The sequence below is a fragment of the Cydia splendana genome, chromosome 19 (assembly GCF_910591565.1).
Source record: "Cydia splendana chromosome 19, ilCydSple1.2, whole genome shotgun sequence".
Taxonomy (NCBI): Eukaryota; Metazoa; Arthropoda; class Insecta; order Lepidoptera; family Tortricidae; genus Cydia; species Cydia splendana.
Genome location: NC_085978.1, coordinates 7,363,658 through 7,383,168, shown reverse-complemented (window position 1 = coordinate 7,383,168; position 19,511 = coordinate 7,363,658). Strand labels below are relative to the sequence as shown.

At 37.9% G+C, this 19,511-nt stretch overlaps 1 protein-coding gene across 1 annotated transcript; it reads right to left on the bottom strand.

The window, feature by feature from the left end:
• Positions 1-496: 496 nt before the first annotated feature.
• Positions 497-17,947, bottom strand: LOC134800198 (cytochrome P450 4C1-like). The gene is made up of 11 exons (XM_063772688.1): positions 17,882-17,947; positions 6,810-6,967; positions 6,003-6,109; positions 5,336-5,426; positions 4,865-5,050; positions 4,258-4,333; positions 3,340-3,637; positions 3,031-3,099; positions 2,323-2,491; positions 1,435-1,617; positions 497-698 (listed from the first exon to the last, which is right to left on the bottom strand). The coding sequence occupies exons 2-11, from the start codon at positions 6,964-6,966 to the stop codon at positions 535-537; spliced, it is 1,500 nt and encodes a 499-aa protein (XP_063628758.1). The 5' UTR covers position 6,967; positions 17,882-17,947; the 3' UTR covers positions 497-534.
• Positions 17,948-19,511: the final 1,564 nt, after the last annotated feature.

Genomic DNA, 19,511 nt, shown 5'->3' with positions numbered 1-19,511 from the left:
TATCTCATTTATACACAGATGTTTGACTGTTATATGTAAAAGGACATGTCCATGACATCTTCCAGATATTAAAAGATTGAACTGGGAAGTTTCTTGGCAAATAATTCTCCTATCCAGTGGTTCAAGTTTTCGAACGGCCTGAAATTTACTTCACATATAAAAATACAAATATCTCTGTGACCTATGACACGTTTTTTCACTGAAACGTGGATTATCATTATCACCTATTTATATATTGTTTAATTTCTTACGGCAAACCGGAAGACTAGCTAGCTTATAATTTCTTACGTGCAGTGTGATTCAGCCTTCATACACCTAGGCACTTTTGAAATATGTAATAGTCTGTTTAGATGATGAATAACAGTCGCAAATTTGCAGGATGCCTTTAACGGACAGAATAAAACGAATGTATGTAATTTGATGCAGTCTGTGGTAAATCGAATGGATTATTAAACCTACAGGTTTTCAAAAGACGGATGGGGATTAATGAAATCAATCCGTCTTTTATCAAAATAATCTTTTAATTATTTCAAATTAGTTGAGTCTAGGGTTCAAGAACACTGGGTATCCGTTGACAGACTCGACTGACACGGCGCACAGCAGCTTGAGATCCGCGTAGGTCTCCGGAGAGGCCAGCCTGAACTCACGCACAACCCTGATGCAGACGGTCTTCACCAGTTTGGTGCCGAAGTGTCTTCCTGCCGAGAAATTGCAAGGGTTTAAGTTACCTGCGTAAAATATTTGATTTAGGGCAGATAAAGCATTAACAATACGAGTAAAGAGTGTTAATCTCCGTACAACGCGTGCCTCATAGTTTAAAGCGCTGTTTAGGGTTTTTTTAGCAATTAGAGTAGCTTTGTGACAGGGCCCTCTGGCTTGCCTTAGCCGGCTGTCCAGAGTGGATGCGTAGAAGCTGCGTTTTCGAGGGAAAACGTGGATTCATAAGTGGCGAGTTGGCTATATATATACATATAGCCCATAAACATGTTTAAACACCGATGCATTCTAGTCTTATTAGTTTCCGGTTAAGGCTGTACGCTGCATACTTCTCCACTGGGTCGGAAGGTGAAATGGCAGCCGCTTTCATTTCTATTGTTTCCGTCAAGTCTTGTCAATGCTTTTTACTCTCTATAAAAGCAAAGATTAAAAAGAGGTAGCGTACAAAGTCACACTGTATGGAAAGCTACATTACAATCCATACTAATCCATACTAATATTATAAATGCGAAAGTGTGTCTGACTGTTACTTCTTCACGCTTAAACCGCTGAACCGATTTGGACAAAATTTGATATGGAGATAGTTTGGGCCCCGAGAAAGGACGGAAGGCAGTCTTTATCAATCGTCATCATAATTCCATGCAGACGAAGTCGGGCAGAGCCAGTTCTATATATACGTGACACAGCGTATGGATCAACTGGAGAACAACTGCTTACCTAAACAGTTCATGGAGCCCAAGCTAAAAGGGATGTAGCAGTTGGGGTCGCGCGCCGCGGAGCGCTCAGGGCTGAACCGCTCCGGGTCGAAGGTGTCCGGGTCCGGCCAGAACTCCTTGTCGCGGTGCAAGTGGAATATCAACACGGTCAGGGAACTGCCTGCTGGGAGGGTAACGCCATGACCTGGAAAGAAAATGTAACTAGTGGCCTCATCAGAGTTGGCAATCGACAGCATCATACTGAGTTAAACCCATTTCGTGGTACGTTCTCGCCTGTATGGGATGGTTTTATTTTTTCTTTTAAGTGTAAAGATACCTTCATTGTTTTTGTGTGGGTAGCCGCCTTTATACAATAGTATTTATACTATGACATAAAATAGTAGAAATTAAATTTAAAAAAATCCAATTAAAATACCAAATATAATACATATAATTTTAAATTTACGCCAAAAAGTACAGTTACGTAGAAAGTGGCGCCCTCATTTATTTTCTACTATTTTATGTCACACTGTAATGTGGCAGCTAACTATCCACGGTCACTAGCATCTTGGCAACTCTATACTTTACATTATATGTGCAGCTAGATGTAATTACATATATCAAATTTATTATTTCAATGTTGGGTAGGTAAGGTACCGAAATATAATTAATTATCTACTGCAGCTCTGAAATTGGCTGCCACAATATTTTGAAATATTTCACCAGAAAACAGCTTTTATACGCTACTTTTAATTCTTCAAAATGATATCGAATTATTTTCTTTATCATTTTCTCCATTCAATGTATACTCGTCTCATGTTAGGCACACGAAAGAGTATCTACTGTGACAACCCAAAATTCGAATTCTTCTACTCGTATTCCGGTAGTCTGTAGGTACCTACAAACTTACTTATATCGATATCTTCCATAACCGTGCGCTGCACCATCGCCGCGATCGGAAACAGCCGGACGACCTCCTTGAATACCATGTCCAAGTACGGCATACGCTTTACATCCTCGTCGGTCACATGCCGGTCTTCCCCGCCAAATACTTCCTTTATCTCTGCGTACAGTTTTTCCTATAAACCAAGTTATATTATTATATCAAATATTATGTAAACTTCCAATATTTGTATTCAGGGTTTTAGAATCCAAATGAAACAGGGAGGGCAAATCAGAAACGACTTCAATTGTTTCATAATTTTGTGTAGAGTATAACTATTTTGTTTTACTTAATGTATGTATTATGGGATAAAAGTCTGCAATAAACGAAATTCTATTTATTTATAAATTTTTTGTTATCGAGTATTTCGTAGGCGAGATGTCAATAGCTAGTTATCATTTATTTCCCGGGTTTTCATTTTTTTACGTACTTGCCCTCTCGATAAACCGATATTTGCAGGTTTGTAGGTCAAACAGCTATTTAGGTTAGTCAAGGCATTTTTTCTAGAAGAATGAAATTGTTAAATATAAATGAACAATCAAGACTTAACCATATGACGTACGTACAATTTAAGTGAATAAACAGAAAAAATCAAATCAACTTTGACGATTGTCCCTAACGATTTTTAAACAAGTAAAAACTCATTTTTAACATAAAATATTGGCTGTCAGTTACCTGGCATTCGGGGTGGTAGGCCATCATCAGTAGTAGGAAAGAAGCAATATTCGCTGATGTTTCTTGACTCTAAAAAAATTGATTCATTTTATCGTTGAATTCATCACTAAACAATACAATTAATAATATAATTTATAACTCGATCCCCAAAAACTTCCGAGTAAATTAATGCGAATTCAGAGAGTGGTGAAAAATATGAGGGCAGGAAAAAACTAGGCAGTTTGAAATTTAAAAAGACAGATTCGAGAAATGCTGCTTAACTATGGTTTCTACGTATTTTGTATCAATATAAAAAAATAGCACACTTACCGTTGTAAATATGGTAAATATTTGTTTTAACATTTCATCATAATCGATTGATTTTGTCAAAATTAACTTATCCACAGTACTAAAAGCGTCATGCTTATTGAACGCAATTTCGCTGTCGTCGAGTTCAATTAAGCTTGTATCGTTTAGTTTTTCAAGTCTATGTTTGACTACAGCGTCCGCCATATGTTTTGTTTTTTGTATGAACCTTTTATGCCTTGGGTAGTACTGTGAAAGCCAGTAGTAAGGCTCAATTTGTAGATACCATTTTGTCATTCTCATGAACGCTTCTGCGTATATCCTGAAATAAAGCATGACAATAATAGTGTGTTTTAAACATACGCAACTATAGTGGGCAATGTTAAAGACCTATCGGTTTCGGTTAACATATTTCTTACTAAGAAGAAGATCAAAGTATCAAACGCGAAATTTCAGTAATCAAAATCTGTATAAACAATTTATTGCTGTATGGGAATGACGGAATAAATTGATTAGGAGAAGGATGATGATAAATATGAATATTAAATATTATAAGGACATTCTTACACTTATTGACTGAGCCCCACGGTAAGCTCAAGAAGGCTTGTGCTGTGGGTACTCAGACAACGATATATACAATATACAAATACTTATTTTCTTCTTATTACATAGAACATCCATGACTCAGGAACCAATATCTGTGCTCATCACACAAATAAATGCCCTTACCGGGATTCGAACCCAGGACCGTCGGCTTCACAGGCAGGGTCACTACCCGCTAGGCCAGACCGGTCGTCAATATACAACTAAAGATATGGTATATCAAACTATTAGTTCACCTTTTATCCGAATTCCCATAGAATTATTAAAATGAATTAGATAACAACCAGGTATTGAGATTATAGAGAAAACGTACTGGTTAACAAGCTAGAAAACACTTACTGATGTGTTTCATTTACAATTTCCTGAAGATAGGGGAGCTTCATCGTCTGCTCTCTGCTCAAGCCGAATAAAGTTTCTGAAAAATTTCCATCAGGTGAATTTTTGAATGCCAACAAATAAGGGCTAAATGCATTAATTCTTAATTACAAGGGATATTGTCAACTAAGGTCCTAAATCTGCATGTACATATTTGTATTTGTATGTATTAATGTATCTACTTCAACATAACGATAAAAACAAAAGAACAGATGTATAAAGATAAGTGTAATAATCTTTCAGAAATTGAGCAAAATTAAGAAACAATAGACAAACGCGCGTCACGTCATGGTATAATAATATACTCCGCCTGGTACTCTATTCCCGTCTTTTCTAGGTCACCTAACGGACACAAGCCTACGTCATCATGCGACAGCGCTATATGATAATATGCGATAGCGCTATATATAGCGGCCATGTTATTGTGACGTAGACCTGTGTCACTCTGGGAATAGAAGACCATGTTTTATTAGACCATGCGTCACGTTATAATTTATAGCCAAATTGTCAGGTCACCGATTTTTATCTCAACTATGCTGCCACCAAATGATTGTAATTACATGTTGCTTACGGCAGACCGTGTAGGTGGTCGTTTTGACGACTTCTTCGTAGATATTAAATGACTTCCCCGCAGGTCGCGCCCTGAGTCTCTGCAGTAAGAAGCCAGTTTCTTCATTGAATACATAACTATAGTTTTCTATAGCTTTATGGCTATAATTCGGGCTAATTAGCTTTCTCTGCTTCCGCCATACTGGACCTTAATACAAAAACAACATTAAGTACCTAATATCTACATAAAATTGGCGAAGCACCAAATTTTATTAATTTACCATGAAGATTAAGCAATATAATACAAAAAATAAACATAATAAAAATACCATGGTTTTAAGTAATATTCGAGGCCGACAATTTTTGAGTAGGTACCTGCTTAACTATAATAAAATTTTATTTAGTTGAAAAGTAATTCATTTATATTAGGTAATTTCCAAATAAATCATCAATCAATCATATTTAAAAAGTTCGGAGGGCAAAATTTGCTTACCTGATCCGCTGAGAATACCATAGCCTAGGAAATCTACCATGTATTTGTATTGCGGGCCTCTTTCGTTTAATTTTCTGCTTTGAAGAAGAATCTATAATAATAATTTATTATAAAACACAAGTTTTAGATGATCTTCTCAACATAGGATGTACCAGGTAAATGTTTAAGAATTCTAAACAACTAAGGTAAACGTACTGGTGCTCGACGCGGTCCCAGTACATGTAATCTTGAAACTTAAGTCAGTGTCAATAGAAATGACAGCACGGTGTCATCTATTGGGCATTAGCATGGTCGAGCACTAGTACGTCTACCTTACCTGGTATATCTTTAATAGGTACTATAAATTGAAGTGTTAAAGTTTGCCTTCAGGTGGCGATTTGTCACTAAAAATCTGTGGAAAACGGCGAATTGATATTTTTGAAATGAGCAATAGCAACTGGGAATCTAGTGGTATTGACAAGTCAGTCTCAATTCAGAATTTAAATGCCTAGTAGTGGAGATATATTGAAGGGATAACACGAAATCGAGCGCTCGGAAATTAAAAATTCGTCCCCGGTGATGATCTGATGATATCAACAGATTAAAAGTCGATGAATGAAAAGTGACTATGACGGGCTAGAAATGCAACCAATAAACCGAGCTAACACCATTCATAATTAGAACTTACTTTGACGTAGTCAGGTTCTGTGATACAATAATTAAGATCGGGTCCTAACCAGAATCTGAATGCACGGCCGTACTCCTCCTTGAGCTTGTCAAAAGTGACGAATATTCCTGTAATAATGAAGTAATTGTTTAAGTATCAAGACAGTAAGGTTGATTTTTAATCTTGAACCTTGCGAGAAATGCAAATTTAGACCCAGCTAGAGTTGAACCAAAGAGAAGTCTGCAACGATTTTGATAGCACAGGCAGTGCAAGTGTTATTTTAAACGTCAAAATTCTATGAAATTATGACGTCTAAATGACACTTGCACTGCGTGTGCTATCAAAATCGTTGCAAACTTCTCTTGGTCTAACTCTAGTTAGAACGTCATAATTTCATGGAAGTTTGACGTTTAAAATACTACTTGCAGTCTGGGCTATCAAAATCGCTACCAACTTCGCTAGCTTGGTCTAACTAGCTATCATCATGCCAATGGATCATTCCACTGAGTGTTCCGTACAAACACATCCTATTTCGTGTATAAACATTTATTTCAGCGTTTTATTCAATTATTATTCTAATGCATTTCTTTGATCCTTGTCACAGAAAAATAAATTCCTATATGATACTTGCCAATCTTCAGCAACTTCGCGTGTGTAGGTACAGTGGCGTTCAAAAGTGCATGGTTAGATGTCGTAATGCCTTAATATTACGGTTGAAACATGTCCATGCACTTTTGAACGTACACTGGTGTACAGGACAACTGTAGACAATTTCATGGTATGCTCCTATATATCTAAGAAGAGGATTAAATGACTATATATAATGACCTTCTGGGTTTCTAATTAATATCAGGGCGTTGCCGAGCACGGGCAGTGCTGGCGGGCCGGGCAGCTGTTCGGCCAGCGCCAGCAGCCGCCGGCGCCGCGCGCACCATCGCGCCCACCACGCCAGCGCCACACACGCCAATGCTAATAATAGGAACATTCTGTAACAAGATACCCATAAAAATCTTTTGGCTTTAGTATTGTACCGTGTTACATAGATATTTAACAAAAAAGAACCCTCTGTAATATCAATTTAAAATAAAATAAATATATTTTGAATTTTTTGAATTTGTATTTTGAATTTCACAAAAGAGTTTGGTCTTCATCCACTTCTTCAATGCTGTGAGCTGGTGCACTATAACTAAAGGCAGTGTAATAAACTGCGAAGACGATTCAGAATAAGAAATGTATTTTCTAAATTGGCCCAGCCGTCTTCGAGAATTCGGGGAACATCAAAAATAGCAAAAAGTAAGGTCCGGACGAAATGATATCCTCCTCATTTCTGAAGTCGTTTAAAAAGATCCTGATGAATGGAAGACATACTTTTTGAAGTCTTGAAGTGGATTAAAAATATGTATTTTATAAACATATTTTAAGGAGGAAGGCGTTTTATAACGGTTGATTTAATTTTATTGATATGAACTAAATTAATTTGTTTGTGTAATAGGATTTATTTTTAAATCAGGAAGAGTATTTAATCAAATCAAATCAAATCAAATATCATTTATTATCAGGCAACTAAGGCCCATATATACTTGTGTCGCATGTTCCGGTGTAGGATTTGGTAGATTCCCACGGAACCGCCGAAACACCACACCCTTCGGCCAGAAGTCCGCGCTCGCGATGGTTTCCAGCAGCGGCCGCGGCACGCGCACGACGAAAGAGCTGAAGTGCACGTAATGGCGCGATCGCAGCTGGAACACTTTCAGCTCATAACGGATCTTCTTGCGAACATATTCCACCACATCGTCAGCCGTGGCGGTAACGTGCAGGCGCGATACATACAGCGCCGTATTCGGCGTGGCAACTCTCAGGCCAGAAGCAATATCTAGCTTATACACAGTACCTACTGAAGAACTGGTTAAATATCTTTAACAGGAATTAATCATAAACTTACATATTCATATGAATGCGATTTGATGAAACCAAATCAGACTAAATAAACCCTTAATTAACATTTCAACTTATTAGTAAAAAAAAACTTACAATAACATACAGGATATTAAAATCTATATAATATATTATAATAAGTTCTGGATATATCCATATTCGTTCAGAGACTCTGTTTTCATAGTTGACCATAATTCATGTCATGATTACAATTATATCACAATTACTAGCTGTGCCCGCTTAGCGTGCGTAGCTGGCTTCGCCCGCATGTAATTCGGTCTGTGTCAGTAAGCGGCTAATTTCTAATCCTAATTTATCTCCCTCTCCCCTGGTAAGTTTAGTTGACATATGGATATGCTAGAGGACTGAAGTCCAGATAAACTATTTTACAATTAGGTACCACTAAATAAAACTACACTCCAAAATCAATAGTTTTATTCGCCCTTATTCAAATTTTACACATGATTTAAACTTAGAGAATATAACCAAACGGAGTGGTCATTAACAGGCGTTCCCCTCTGTCGAAAATAGGCGGCCAATGGTCAACCGATGTTTATCTGACATGGCTATGTTTACGTTACGTAGGTACACATTTGATGTGCCCCTCCCCCGCAAAAAACGCCAGACTATTTTGTACCGAAAATTATAGACATGGCGTCTCCGTTGGTTATATTCTCTAAGGATTTAAACGACAGAGTAGTAGGTGACTATCGGACGATACAGTAAGGTACACGCGCGCGAGCGAAAGCGAAGCGGCCTGCCTGGCTAGAGCGCCACTTACCGCGGTCTTCTTCAGACTCCTGAGGAAGACCACGTGCCCCTTGTAACCTCAATGCGTTGCGAAACTTTCGCGAATGATTCGATTTTTTTCGGGAAGGCATGGTAATGCGTATAAAATGCGAGTACCAAATCGTTTGACTCCGCAAACGACCAGTCGGCCGGATTAAGATATGTTGATGCCCAAAGTATTTCTAGACCATGGTGCAAAGTATTTCTAGACCATGGTGCCCCCTCTCCCTAGGGTCATCAAGATTACATTGAATTTTTTTGGTAAATCGAGTGACGTTCATTGCTGCATTTCAGCTGAGAATGGAAGTCAGTCACATCATTTTATCACGAAAATTGACAGTGCCGCAGCAGTAACGTAGCAACAGGGTACCTAATGCTGCTGCAGGCGCCACCCAAATGTCACCTTTATCATGAACATCTTAGAATGTTATTGAAAACGCGAGCGTAGCGAGCGCGAAAAATGTTCGATATAAAAACGCAATTTGATAGACAGTTGTACATTTTTACTTTTAGTATGGAAATCAGTCACATCATTTTATCACGAAAATTGAGAGTGCCGCAGCAGTAACGTTGCAACAGAGTACCTAATGCTGCTGCAAATGCCACCCGAATGTCACCTTTATCATATCTTAGAAAGTTATTGAAAACGCGAGCGAAGCGAGCGCGGCAAATGTTTCGATATAAAAAAAACGCAATTTGATAGACAGTTGTACATTTTTACTTTTAGTATGGAAATCAGTCACATCATTTTATCACGAAAATTGACAGTGCTGCAGCAGTAACGTTGCAACAGAGTACCTAATGCTGCTGCAGGCGCCACCCGAATGTCATCTTTATCATAAACATCTTAGAATGTTATTGAAAACGCGAGCGAAGCGAGCGCGAAAATTTTTCGATAATTTTTGGTGCCCCCTAGACATGGTGCCCTAAGCAAGTGCTTATTTTGCTTAAAAGGGTTAATCCGGCACTGCAAATGACAGAGGTCAATGTTTTTTTTTTTTCAAAGTACCCACCTTCGTGGCCATTATTAAGTGCTTAAGGAGGCGATACGTATGAATATGGATTTGATATGGATGCGATATAATTACGATTAGGTATAATTCATGAGTTTCATGACCAAGAAAATAAATAATTTTATGCAATTATACGCGTGTTGATATGTGTGTTTATTTTACCACTACGTAACTATGTAAACCCATTTTTAGTTTTCTTGGTTACTTAATGTTTACTCAGCTCCCCACAAGATGGCACTGTGCAATGAGGGGCAATTAATTTACTGTCGTTTAATTTTGTTGTATTATTAAATCAACACAATTATTCAATTAAATTTGTTGATATCCGTACGATTGATTGAAATTTTAGAAGAGGGGTCTTCTAAACTTAGAGTTAATTTGGCAAAATCCTTCCTCGTGGCTTATTTATGTCACATCGTATTAAATTCAGCGCCATATGTTAGTTTACCGGGGTACTCTATAGTGTTAGCACATATTTGAAAAAAGTTTGCCCCTCCTTCCTAAGTAGCGCCATACGATTCAGGGGCAAACTTAAGTCAATCTAGTGTTGTGGCTACCCCCCCTTTTAGGGGTTGAATTTTTATAGCCTATAACCTGGCCGGGGATTTTCTTGACAGATTAGTAAAGTTTTCATCAAAATCCGTTCAGCCGTTTAACGTGATGCGCGTTCAAATAAACAGATAAACAGATAAACAGACAAACAGACAAACAGACAAAAATTCTAAAAACTGTTGCAACGTGTTCTGTTATCAATTCTAAGAATCCCCAGCCAACTTTTTTTCAAAAATCTTCCATGTACAGACTTTCGACCCTCGTCAGCTTTATTATATTTTTCTCAAAAATGGACGGCAAAGTCGACTTTGACGTCTAAAAAATAGGTCGCGAAGCGCGTAGTTTATGGTCAGTCAAAAATTAAAAAGTTAAAAACATTGCAGTCTCGATTTTGGGACTGCAATGTTGCATACAAATTCCATTATTTGTCGAGTTCCAAACTTTTTAAAAGTTGAAATGGCCATATCAAATGAAGGCACAGGCCCATTAAACAGCCAAACAGATGATTAGTACCGCGACTATTTAGCTGTCTCAAATAGGTTGGCGTATTTTCGGCAGTAAAATACACTTCTATTTTTTTATTAAAAAAATAAAAAGGCGGCAAAGCTAATTTTTTCAATTGTTTCTACTTTTTTCTGTGAAAATATATACGTAAGAAGGTTGCTTCTGTAAAATATTTCTAAAATATGTATATTTCTCGCACCATTTTTGAGAAAAGCACTATATATGACTCGGCTGGAAGGCTACTTGCTGGCTTCGGATTCAATTAAACGGACTCCCAAGGTCGTCCGTTTAATACGAATCCTCAGCCTGCAAGTAGCTACTTCCGAGCCTCGACAATAATGTATTATTATAGATAGATATTACAATTATCTATAATATTTAAGTGCTAACTAGCCAGTAAAGGCTGTTTAGTTTATCAATACAAAGTTGCGCGTCCTCATCATCAATACAATCTAAATAATAGGCATCTCAGGCGTAGAAGACTAAGTTCCACTTGCACTATTCACTAATCCGGGGTTAAACTGTTAAACCGGGAGTTACCATGGTTACCAGTACAATTTGATACTGGGTTAGCGGTTTAACCGGTTAATTAGTGGGATGGTGCAAGTGGCGCTAAGTGAAACGCAATTTGCTCAAGGAATTTGTAGAGATCATCTTAAAGCCATCTCCAATAATATGAGATCACGAAAATCCATAATTCTCATACTTAGCGCCACTTGCACCATCCCACTAACCCGGGGTTAACCGGTTAAACCATTAACCCAATCACAAATTGTACCGGTAACCATGGTAACTCCAGGTTTGACCGGTTAACCCCGGGTTAGTGGGATGGTGCAAGTGGCCCTTAGTCACTAAGGTAGTACCCGAGTTATATGCAAGAAAATGTATCATAGTAAACCTTATTGGATTGTGCCGTCTGGTGCCGGCATCAGAAAATAATAGCACCACCCCATCTCGTCCCGTGGGTGTCGTATAAGGCGACTAAGGGAAAACTGGCGACAGATATGCATATGAGCAAGGCTCGCCCGTATCCTTAGCGGGGTCCTTGCTCACAAGAGCTGTGCGCGCGCTACATCGAAAGAAAAAAAAAACCTTATTGGATTAAATGTTTGTATAGTACCAAACACATATGTAACTCCGTATAAGATGAATAAAGTCCAAGGAAAAAACGTGCCTCGGAAATCAAGAAAAAGTCATTCTCGGATAGATGGCGCCACACCTTTGGCCTATGCTCGGCTAGATGGTGTTTGATATTTAACAATTTTAACACATATCACATATCAGTGAAATAACATGGGTCAAAATCATATAAAATAATAAATATAATATAAACATTTTCCATAGATATATAATTTTTTTGTATATTTTTATATATTTTAATTTCTAGTTTTAATCGTGTGTCGATAGATGACAGTAAATTTACTATGTCTACAAAATTTACTATGACAGGGACCCTCTATATTATCTATTCTCATTGATAGTACTCTGCACTTTAAAGTTTATGAAAAACCCTTTGGAGATGAATTTTAATAATTTAAAGCCTAGCCAGCCTTATGGGCACCCTTCCGCAGGGGACAGATCTGGGGGACCTAGGATAGGTGGGTAGTTTTATTTATTTATTTTATTAGTTTTAATTATTTTATACTTAGTTTATACTTAATTTTAATTTATAAGTTTTGTTATTGAATAAATCATTTCTTCCATAATTTAAATATCTAATATATCTTACTTACTGAGGTGTGTTTATATTTAGAGAGAATAATGGAGAGTGCGTCTCTACGGAGAAGCCAATCACCATTTTCCTTTTTTAAAGGACTATCTACCTCAATTAGTATATTTTTTCTATTCGATGGACACATTACATCAATCTTCGACCTGTGTAGTGTAGACATGCAATGCGATACTACTTCAGTAAACTAAATGGTTGTTATTCAAGGTCAGTTTGAATAGATTGTATAAAAACAGATTGTTTCGTACAAATGGGGCTGTGACGGAATATCTGAAACTGTATGTACAAAACGCGGAAATTTGTTTTATAGTCCGGTGGCCGGCTGCATGAAACAAACCTCATCAAAAAATAGAATATACCTACCCTGTAGAGGTACCTGACATTTAGTAGCTTCCAACGCACTTGGTCGGCCTAGGCTTAACCTGGCAGATTTTGTACAAATGGCAAAAACGTTGGACAAAAATTCATCAAAAAAAACCTCATCGAAAAATAGAATGAAACTTGTATGGTAGTATACCTGACCTTGAAGACAGTAAAAAAAAAGTGGTCGGCCTCACCTTAGCCTGGCAGTTTTTGCAGTCCGACCAGATTTATTGGGTCACGTGAGAGCTACAATTTACCTCATCGAAAAATAGAATGAAACAAACGGATTATAATAGCTAAAATAAGCCTGTTGACGTATGTCTTGGTCGGCCTCACCTTAACCTGGCAGTTTTTGCAGTCCGACCAAATTTATAAAAAAATCATCAAAATTTTTTTATCGAAAAATCGTATGAAACTGGTATGGTACGATGGCTGCCTTTGAGGACAGTAAAAAAAAAGTGGTTGGCCAAATCCTGTGTTGGCAGGTTCCTGTGTCCGACCAATTTTGTGGTACCACGTGAGAGCTACAATTTACGTCATCGAAAAATAGAATGAAACAAACGGATTATAATAGCTAAAATAAGCCTGTTGACGTATGTCTTGGTCGGCCTCACCTTAACCTGGCAGTTTTTGCAGTCCGACCAAATTTATAAAAAAAACATCAAAAATTTTTTATCGAAAAATCGTATGAAACTTGTATGGTACGATAGCTGCCTTTGAGGACAGTAAAAAAAAAGTGGTTGGTCAAATCCTGTGTTGGCAGGTTCCTGTGTCCGACCAATTTTGTGGTACCACGTGAGAGCTACAATTTACCTCATCGAAAAATAGAATGAAACAAACGGATTATAATAGCTAAAATAAGCCTGTTGACGTATGTCTTGGTCGGCCTCACCTTAACCTGGCAGTTTTTGCAGTCCGACCAAATTTATACAAAAATCATCTAAATTTTTTTATCGCAAAATCGTATGAAACTTGTATGGTACAATAGCTGCCTTTGAGGACAGTAAAAAAAAAGTGGTCGGCCAAATCCTGTGTTGACAGGTTCCTGTGTCCGACCAATTTTGTGGTAACACGTGAGAGCTACAATTTACCTCATCGAAAAATAGAATGAAAAAAACGGATTATAATAGCTAAAATAAGCCTGTTGACGTATGTCTTGGTCGGCCTCACCTTAGCCAGGCAGTTTTTGCAGTCCGACCACATTTATAAAGAATAATAATTTCTATATTGAAAATATGGTTTCTTCGCAGCTTGAACTTAACTTAATAATGCTAACTGAAAAAAGTCATAAGTAAATGAGTCCATGGAGGTCTTAGAGGGCTTTAAAAAAAAAGAAAACATTCAGTTCAAATTTTATTCATAAATCTATCTAATATCTAAATAACGTTTTCTAACTACTGACGTGGTTTCAGAGTAACACTTACGTTGAGATGATGTCTCACAGATGTCAAAAATAAAAAGGTTTTCATCGATTTTTGATAAGTTTTGAATCGTATATCCTACTTTTCCACTACAGATAGAATTGAGGAGGCATAACTGACATTTTATCACGCCAGGTGGCGCCTCCATAGTGGAGTTGCTGTCACTGTCAAATCACATACATTGTTTCCAATAAATTGTAAACATTCTCCTTTTTTAACCGACTTCCAAATCCCAAAGGAGGAGGTTATCAATTCGGTTGTATGTTTTTTTTTCTCCACAATACTGCAATAGTGTGCGACAAATTGTGGAAATATACCTATAGGATCTCCCTTTTTTCCCAAGGACCCGATATGCATAAATCGGTGAGAAAAAGCTTTGAGTACCAAAAACTAAGGCAAATGACAAAGACCGTTTGTGTAGGCTGCATTTTAAGGAAGATAAATATTTTGGAAAGAGTAAATACACAGGTAAGCTAAGTTTTAACGAAGTAGTACATAATTTAGGGCATAATGGCTTGGCCACACATGCTGTATTCCATACGCATCATGACTTTGTGTACCTATCTGATGGGCGGGCGTATATGAAACGCCTTCTTGTACATGCAGGTGATCCAGGTATACACCAAAGCTTAATTTTCAATCGAACACTTGTAATATAAGAGGAAAAACTGCACGTGAGCCTTCCAAAATTTTAATAAACGGTAAAATACACAAGATAGCCTCACATATATTAAGTGATTATCTTTGCATCAAATCAGCCTTTTTTCCATCAACTGTAGCATTTCTCCTTCGAAGCTCGGTTTGTAGAAAAGAAATTCCCACCTTTTACCAGTGGTAACTACTGGGAATAAAAATTCCCAGTAGGTACCACCAAACCGAGTTGGTGGTAACTACTAGGATTTTTTTTCCCAGTAGTTACCACTGGTAAAAGGTGGGAAAATAATTCCCAGTAGTTACCACTGATAAGAACTTGGTGGTAACTAGTGGGAATAACCCTTTTATTGTTAATAATTACTGTTAATCATAATCATCTTCGGAGTCGAAGTCTGACGAACTTTCCCCAGACTCCGACTTATCTATTGTTATTTCTTCGACTCGCAAAGGCGTTATGTGTCCTTCAAACCATTTGATCTTATACATTTCATCTCTTAATGTCCAGCCGTCCGTAACAAGCCATACGTCAACAGGTTTATTTTAGCTATTATAATCCGTTTTTTGTTTTCATCCTATTTTCGATGAGGTAAATTGTAGCTGTCACGTGGTACCACAAATTTGGTCGGACTGCAAAAACTGCCAGGCTACGGTGAGGCCGACCAAGCCATACGTCAACAGGTTTATTTTAGGTATTATAATCCGTTTGTTACATTCTATTTTTCGATGAGGTAAATTGTAGCTCTCACGTGGTACGTGGTACCACAAAATTGGACGGACACAGGAACCTGCCAACACAGGATTTGGCCGACCACTTTTTTTTACTGTCCTCAAAGGCAGCTATCGTACTATAGCTATCGTACTATACAAGTTTCATACGATTTTTCTATAAAAAAACTTTGATGTATATTTTTTATAAATTTGGTCGGACTGCAAAAACTGCCAGGTTAAGGTGAGGCCGACCAAGACATACGTCAACAGGCTTATTTTAGCTATTATAATCCGTTTGTTTCATTCTATTTTTCGATGAGGTAAAATTGTAGCTCTCACGTGGTACCACAAAATTGGCCGGACACAGGAACCTGCCAACACAGGATTTGGCCGACCACTTTTTTTTTACTGTCCTCAAAGGCAGCCATCGTACCATACCAGTTTCATACGATTTTTCGATAAAAAAATTTTGATGATTTTTTTATAAATTTGGTCGGACTGCAAAAACTGCTAGGTTAAGGTGAGGCCGACCAAGACATACGTCAACAGGCTTATTTTAGCTATTATAATCCGTTTGTTTCATTGTATTTTTCGATGAGGTAAATTGTAGCTCTCACGTGGTACCACAAAATTGGTCGGACACAGGAACCTGCCAACACAGGATTTGGCCAACCACTTTTTTTTACTGTCCTCAAAGGCAGCTATCGTACCATACAAGTTTCATACGATTTTTCGATAAAAAATTTTTGATGTTTTTTTTTATAAATTTGGTCGGACTGCAAAAACTGCCAGGTTAAGGTGAGGCCGACCAAGACATACGTCAACAGGCTTATTTTAGCTATTATAATCCGTTTGTTTCATCATATTTTTCGATGAGGTAAAATTGTAGCTCTCACGTGGTACCACAAAATTGGTCGGACACAGGAACCTGCCAACACAGGATTTGGCCGACCACTTTTTTTTTACTGTCCTCAAAGGCAGCCATCGTACCATACCAGTTTCATACGATTTTTCGATAAAAAATTTTTGATGATTTTTTTATAAATTTGGTCGGACTGCAAAAACTGCCAGGTTAAGGTGAGGCCGACCAAGACATACGTCAACAGGCTTATTTTAGCTATTATAATCCGTTTGTTTCATTCTATTTTTCGATGAGGTAAATTGTAGCTCTCACGTGACCCAATAAATCTGGTCGGACTGCAAAAACTGCCAGGCTAAGGTGAGGCCGACCACTTTTTTTTTACTGTCCTCAAGGTCAGGTATCCTACCATACAAGTTTCGTTCTATTTTTCGATGAGGTTTTTTTTGATGAATTTTTGTCCAACGTTTTTGCCATTTGTACAAAATCTGCCAGGTTAAGCCTAGGCCGACCAAGTGCGTTGGAAGCTACTAAATGTCAGGTACCTCTACAGGGTAGGTATATTCTATTTTTTGATGAGGTTTGTTTCATGCAGCCGGCCACCGGACTATTAGGAGATAGACAAAGACCAACATTCACAGATATTAGAAAAAAATATTACTCACAACTCACAATCGGGAATCAATCCCGATCAATGTTTGAAAAATATACTCCTTTTTTTAGTAATACAAAATTATTATTTTTATCGTTTGCTAGAGCACTGGATAGAGATTCAGACGTAACACCCATACAAATATTGTACCTACGTTTGCGTGTAGGATACAATGTAGTTCTAAGTGAGAACACGAAGTTACTAATAACTTACTAGCTTTAGTTACTAATAAGTTACTAAGCAAAAATGGACAAGTGCGTATCAGACCAGACCACGCATAATAATTAACCACCCCTTATTCATAAAACTTTACGGGTCTGATTTAGTTAAATTATGTTTTAACCCTTTCTTACAAATACATAAGTCAAAATGGCAAATCGTTAAAATATTTTTTATAATACTTAATAGTTTCCGAATAACATGACGGACGGACGAACGGACGATTCACCATTCATAACAACAAAAAACTGTGACATTTGTATTATCATTCAATTGTTTACCGTGTGAAATAAATTCCGATGCGACGATGATTTTCCGTTGCGACACATAAAATGACTTCAATTTATAGTGTTCAAAAAACACTATAAAATTATGGTCATTAATCAAAACAAAACCTTATTATCTATAATTCAATACTAACCTACACCTTATTAACTATAATTCAATGATATTCTGACAACTGACGTAAATACAATTTTTTTTAAGTAAGTTGAAAAATTACCTTCTATTATTGAGCACTGTGCACTTGACATAACCCTCGTGTACCTACACAACTAACCTCTGGTCCGTTCACTTATATTGTGATGCAACTTAATCGACCACCTAGATTACCTAGAATATAAATCGTCGTAGTATATGGAGCTCGGGGTAATTTAAATCAGAAAAATCCTAACAACTTATAGGCTTTGTAATTTTATGTAAAGGACGTTTCCTTTCTACATTGATATCGTAATCGTTACACTCTAATTACATTCATACTGCTCTGGTAAAAAAAATCCAAAGTACTTTGGATCTCGGTCTTTTAAGTTTTTAGTTTCGGTCAAGATTCTAATGTAAAACACTTTTTTGATGGTATTATATCTACTTACTTAAAAAAAATACGTAATGTTTTAATTCTAATGATGAAATGTGGGACCGGCCCTTTATAAATGAGACACGTTCCTGACTTTTCTCATAATTTCATTCCTTTTTTCCGATGAATAGCTGCCAGATGTCTGCCGGGCTACCACATGATTGTCTCGACAGTATCTCGTGGCGAGATAAGACTATCCGTCCCTCTTTTATTAACATAGTTAGAAAAAGACGGGTAGTCTATCTCGCCGCGAGATACTGTCGCGCCAATCATGTGCTCGGCCTACTGGATCCAGTAATAGGGATAGCAAAATACCTCCGAGTTTTATTGCTCTCACAACTTCTTCAATCAAAAACGTCACTTTTGACACTGACAGATCAGTATCGTATCGGTGTGATATCCTATAAACATTGTATGAATCGGGTCGTATGGCTATTATTTCTTTCTGGTGACACGTTCTCCGACCTGAAAGGAAATACCTTGCGTGTTCTATTCAATGTCTGACCGGTTTAAGGCTAACGGTTTTCTAAGTAACTCAAGCACCTATAGGTAACATTATAATGCCTACACTTCTAGTTAAAGGGAAAGTATTCGACCTCGCTTAGCATTTTCGTAGATAATAATATTATTATTATCGAACGAGTGAGCGAAGCGAAGTGAAGTTCTTACAATCTACTTGAAACATTCGGCATTGGGCACGTTTTTTTTTTATACCACATCGGTGGCAAACAAGCTTACGACCCGCCTGATGGTAAGCAGTCACCGTAGCATATGGACGCCTGCAACTCCAGAGGTGTGTCCCGGCATTTCGATGTTTTAGGCTGATCTATTCAGCCGCGTGTTCCAATTTGAATGTAAGAACTTCGCTTCGCTCGCTCCTTCGAAATATTTCGGACGTCCAAGATGCTAACTCTTAAGGCCTGCGCAAACCGGCGGAGCGCAGCGCAGATCACCGAGTAGGATGTACGCCGGCGAGGTAAAATCCCCCGCGATACCGCGAGCGCCTGCCAGCTCGGCGCTGGCGGCCGGCGCACCAGGGCACACTTCGGGCGATTGTGCACTACAATGAATTTTACTGTGCGGCAGTCCGAGTTTTCATGGTCCGATATAGCATGAAAAAAACGGATGATTGGCTTGTGCACTTGTCCGTCTTTTTACTCGCAGGTGCGGCGCAGTGGCATGAAAAAACGGATGATTGGCTTGTGCACTTATCCGTCTTTTTACTCGCAGGTGCGGCGCAGTGGCATGAAACACACACCCCCCCTAGCCCGCCCCCGCC

Bases quoted from the DNA above. Each gene is read 5' to 3' on its own strand.
- LOC134800198 (XM_063772688.1), bottom strand. From the start codon at position 6,966: ATGTTCCTATTATTAGCATTGGCGTGTGTGGCGCTGGCGTGGTGGGCG. The intron at 1,618-2,322 runs GTAAGTTTGTAG...TTTTCTTTCCAG, and splicing joins TATGGAAGATATCGATATAA to GTCATGGCGTTACCCTCCCA. The intron at 699-1,434 runs GTAAGCAGTTGT...ATTTCTCGGCAG, and splicing joins GGGCTCCATGAACTGTTTAG to GAAGACACTTCGGCACCAAA.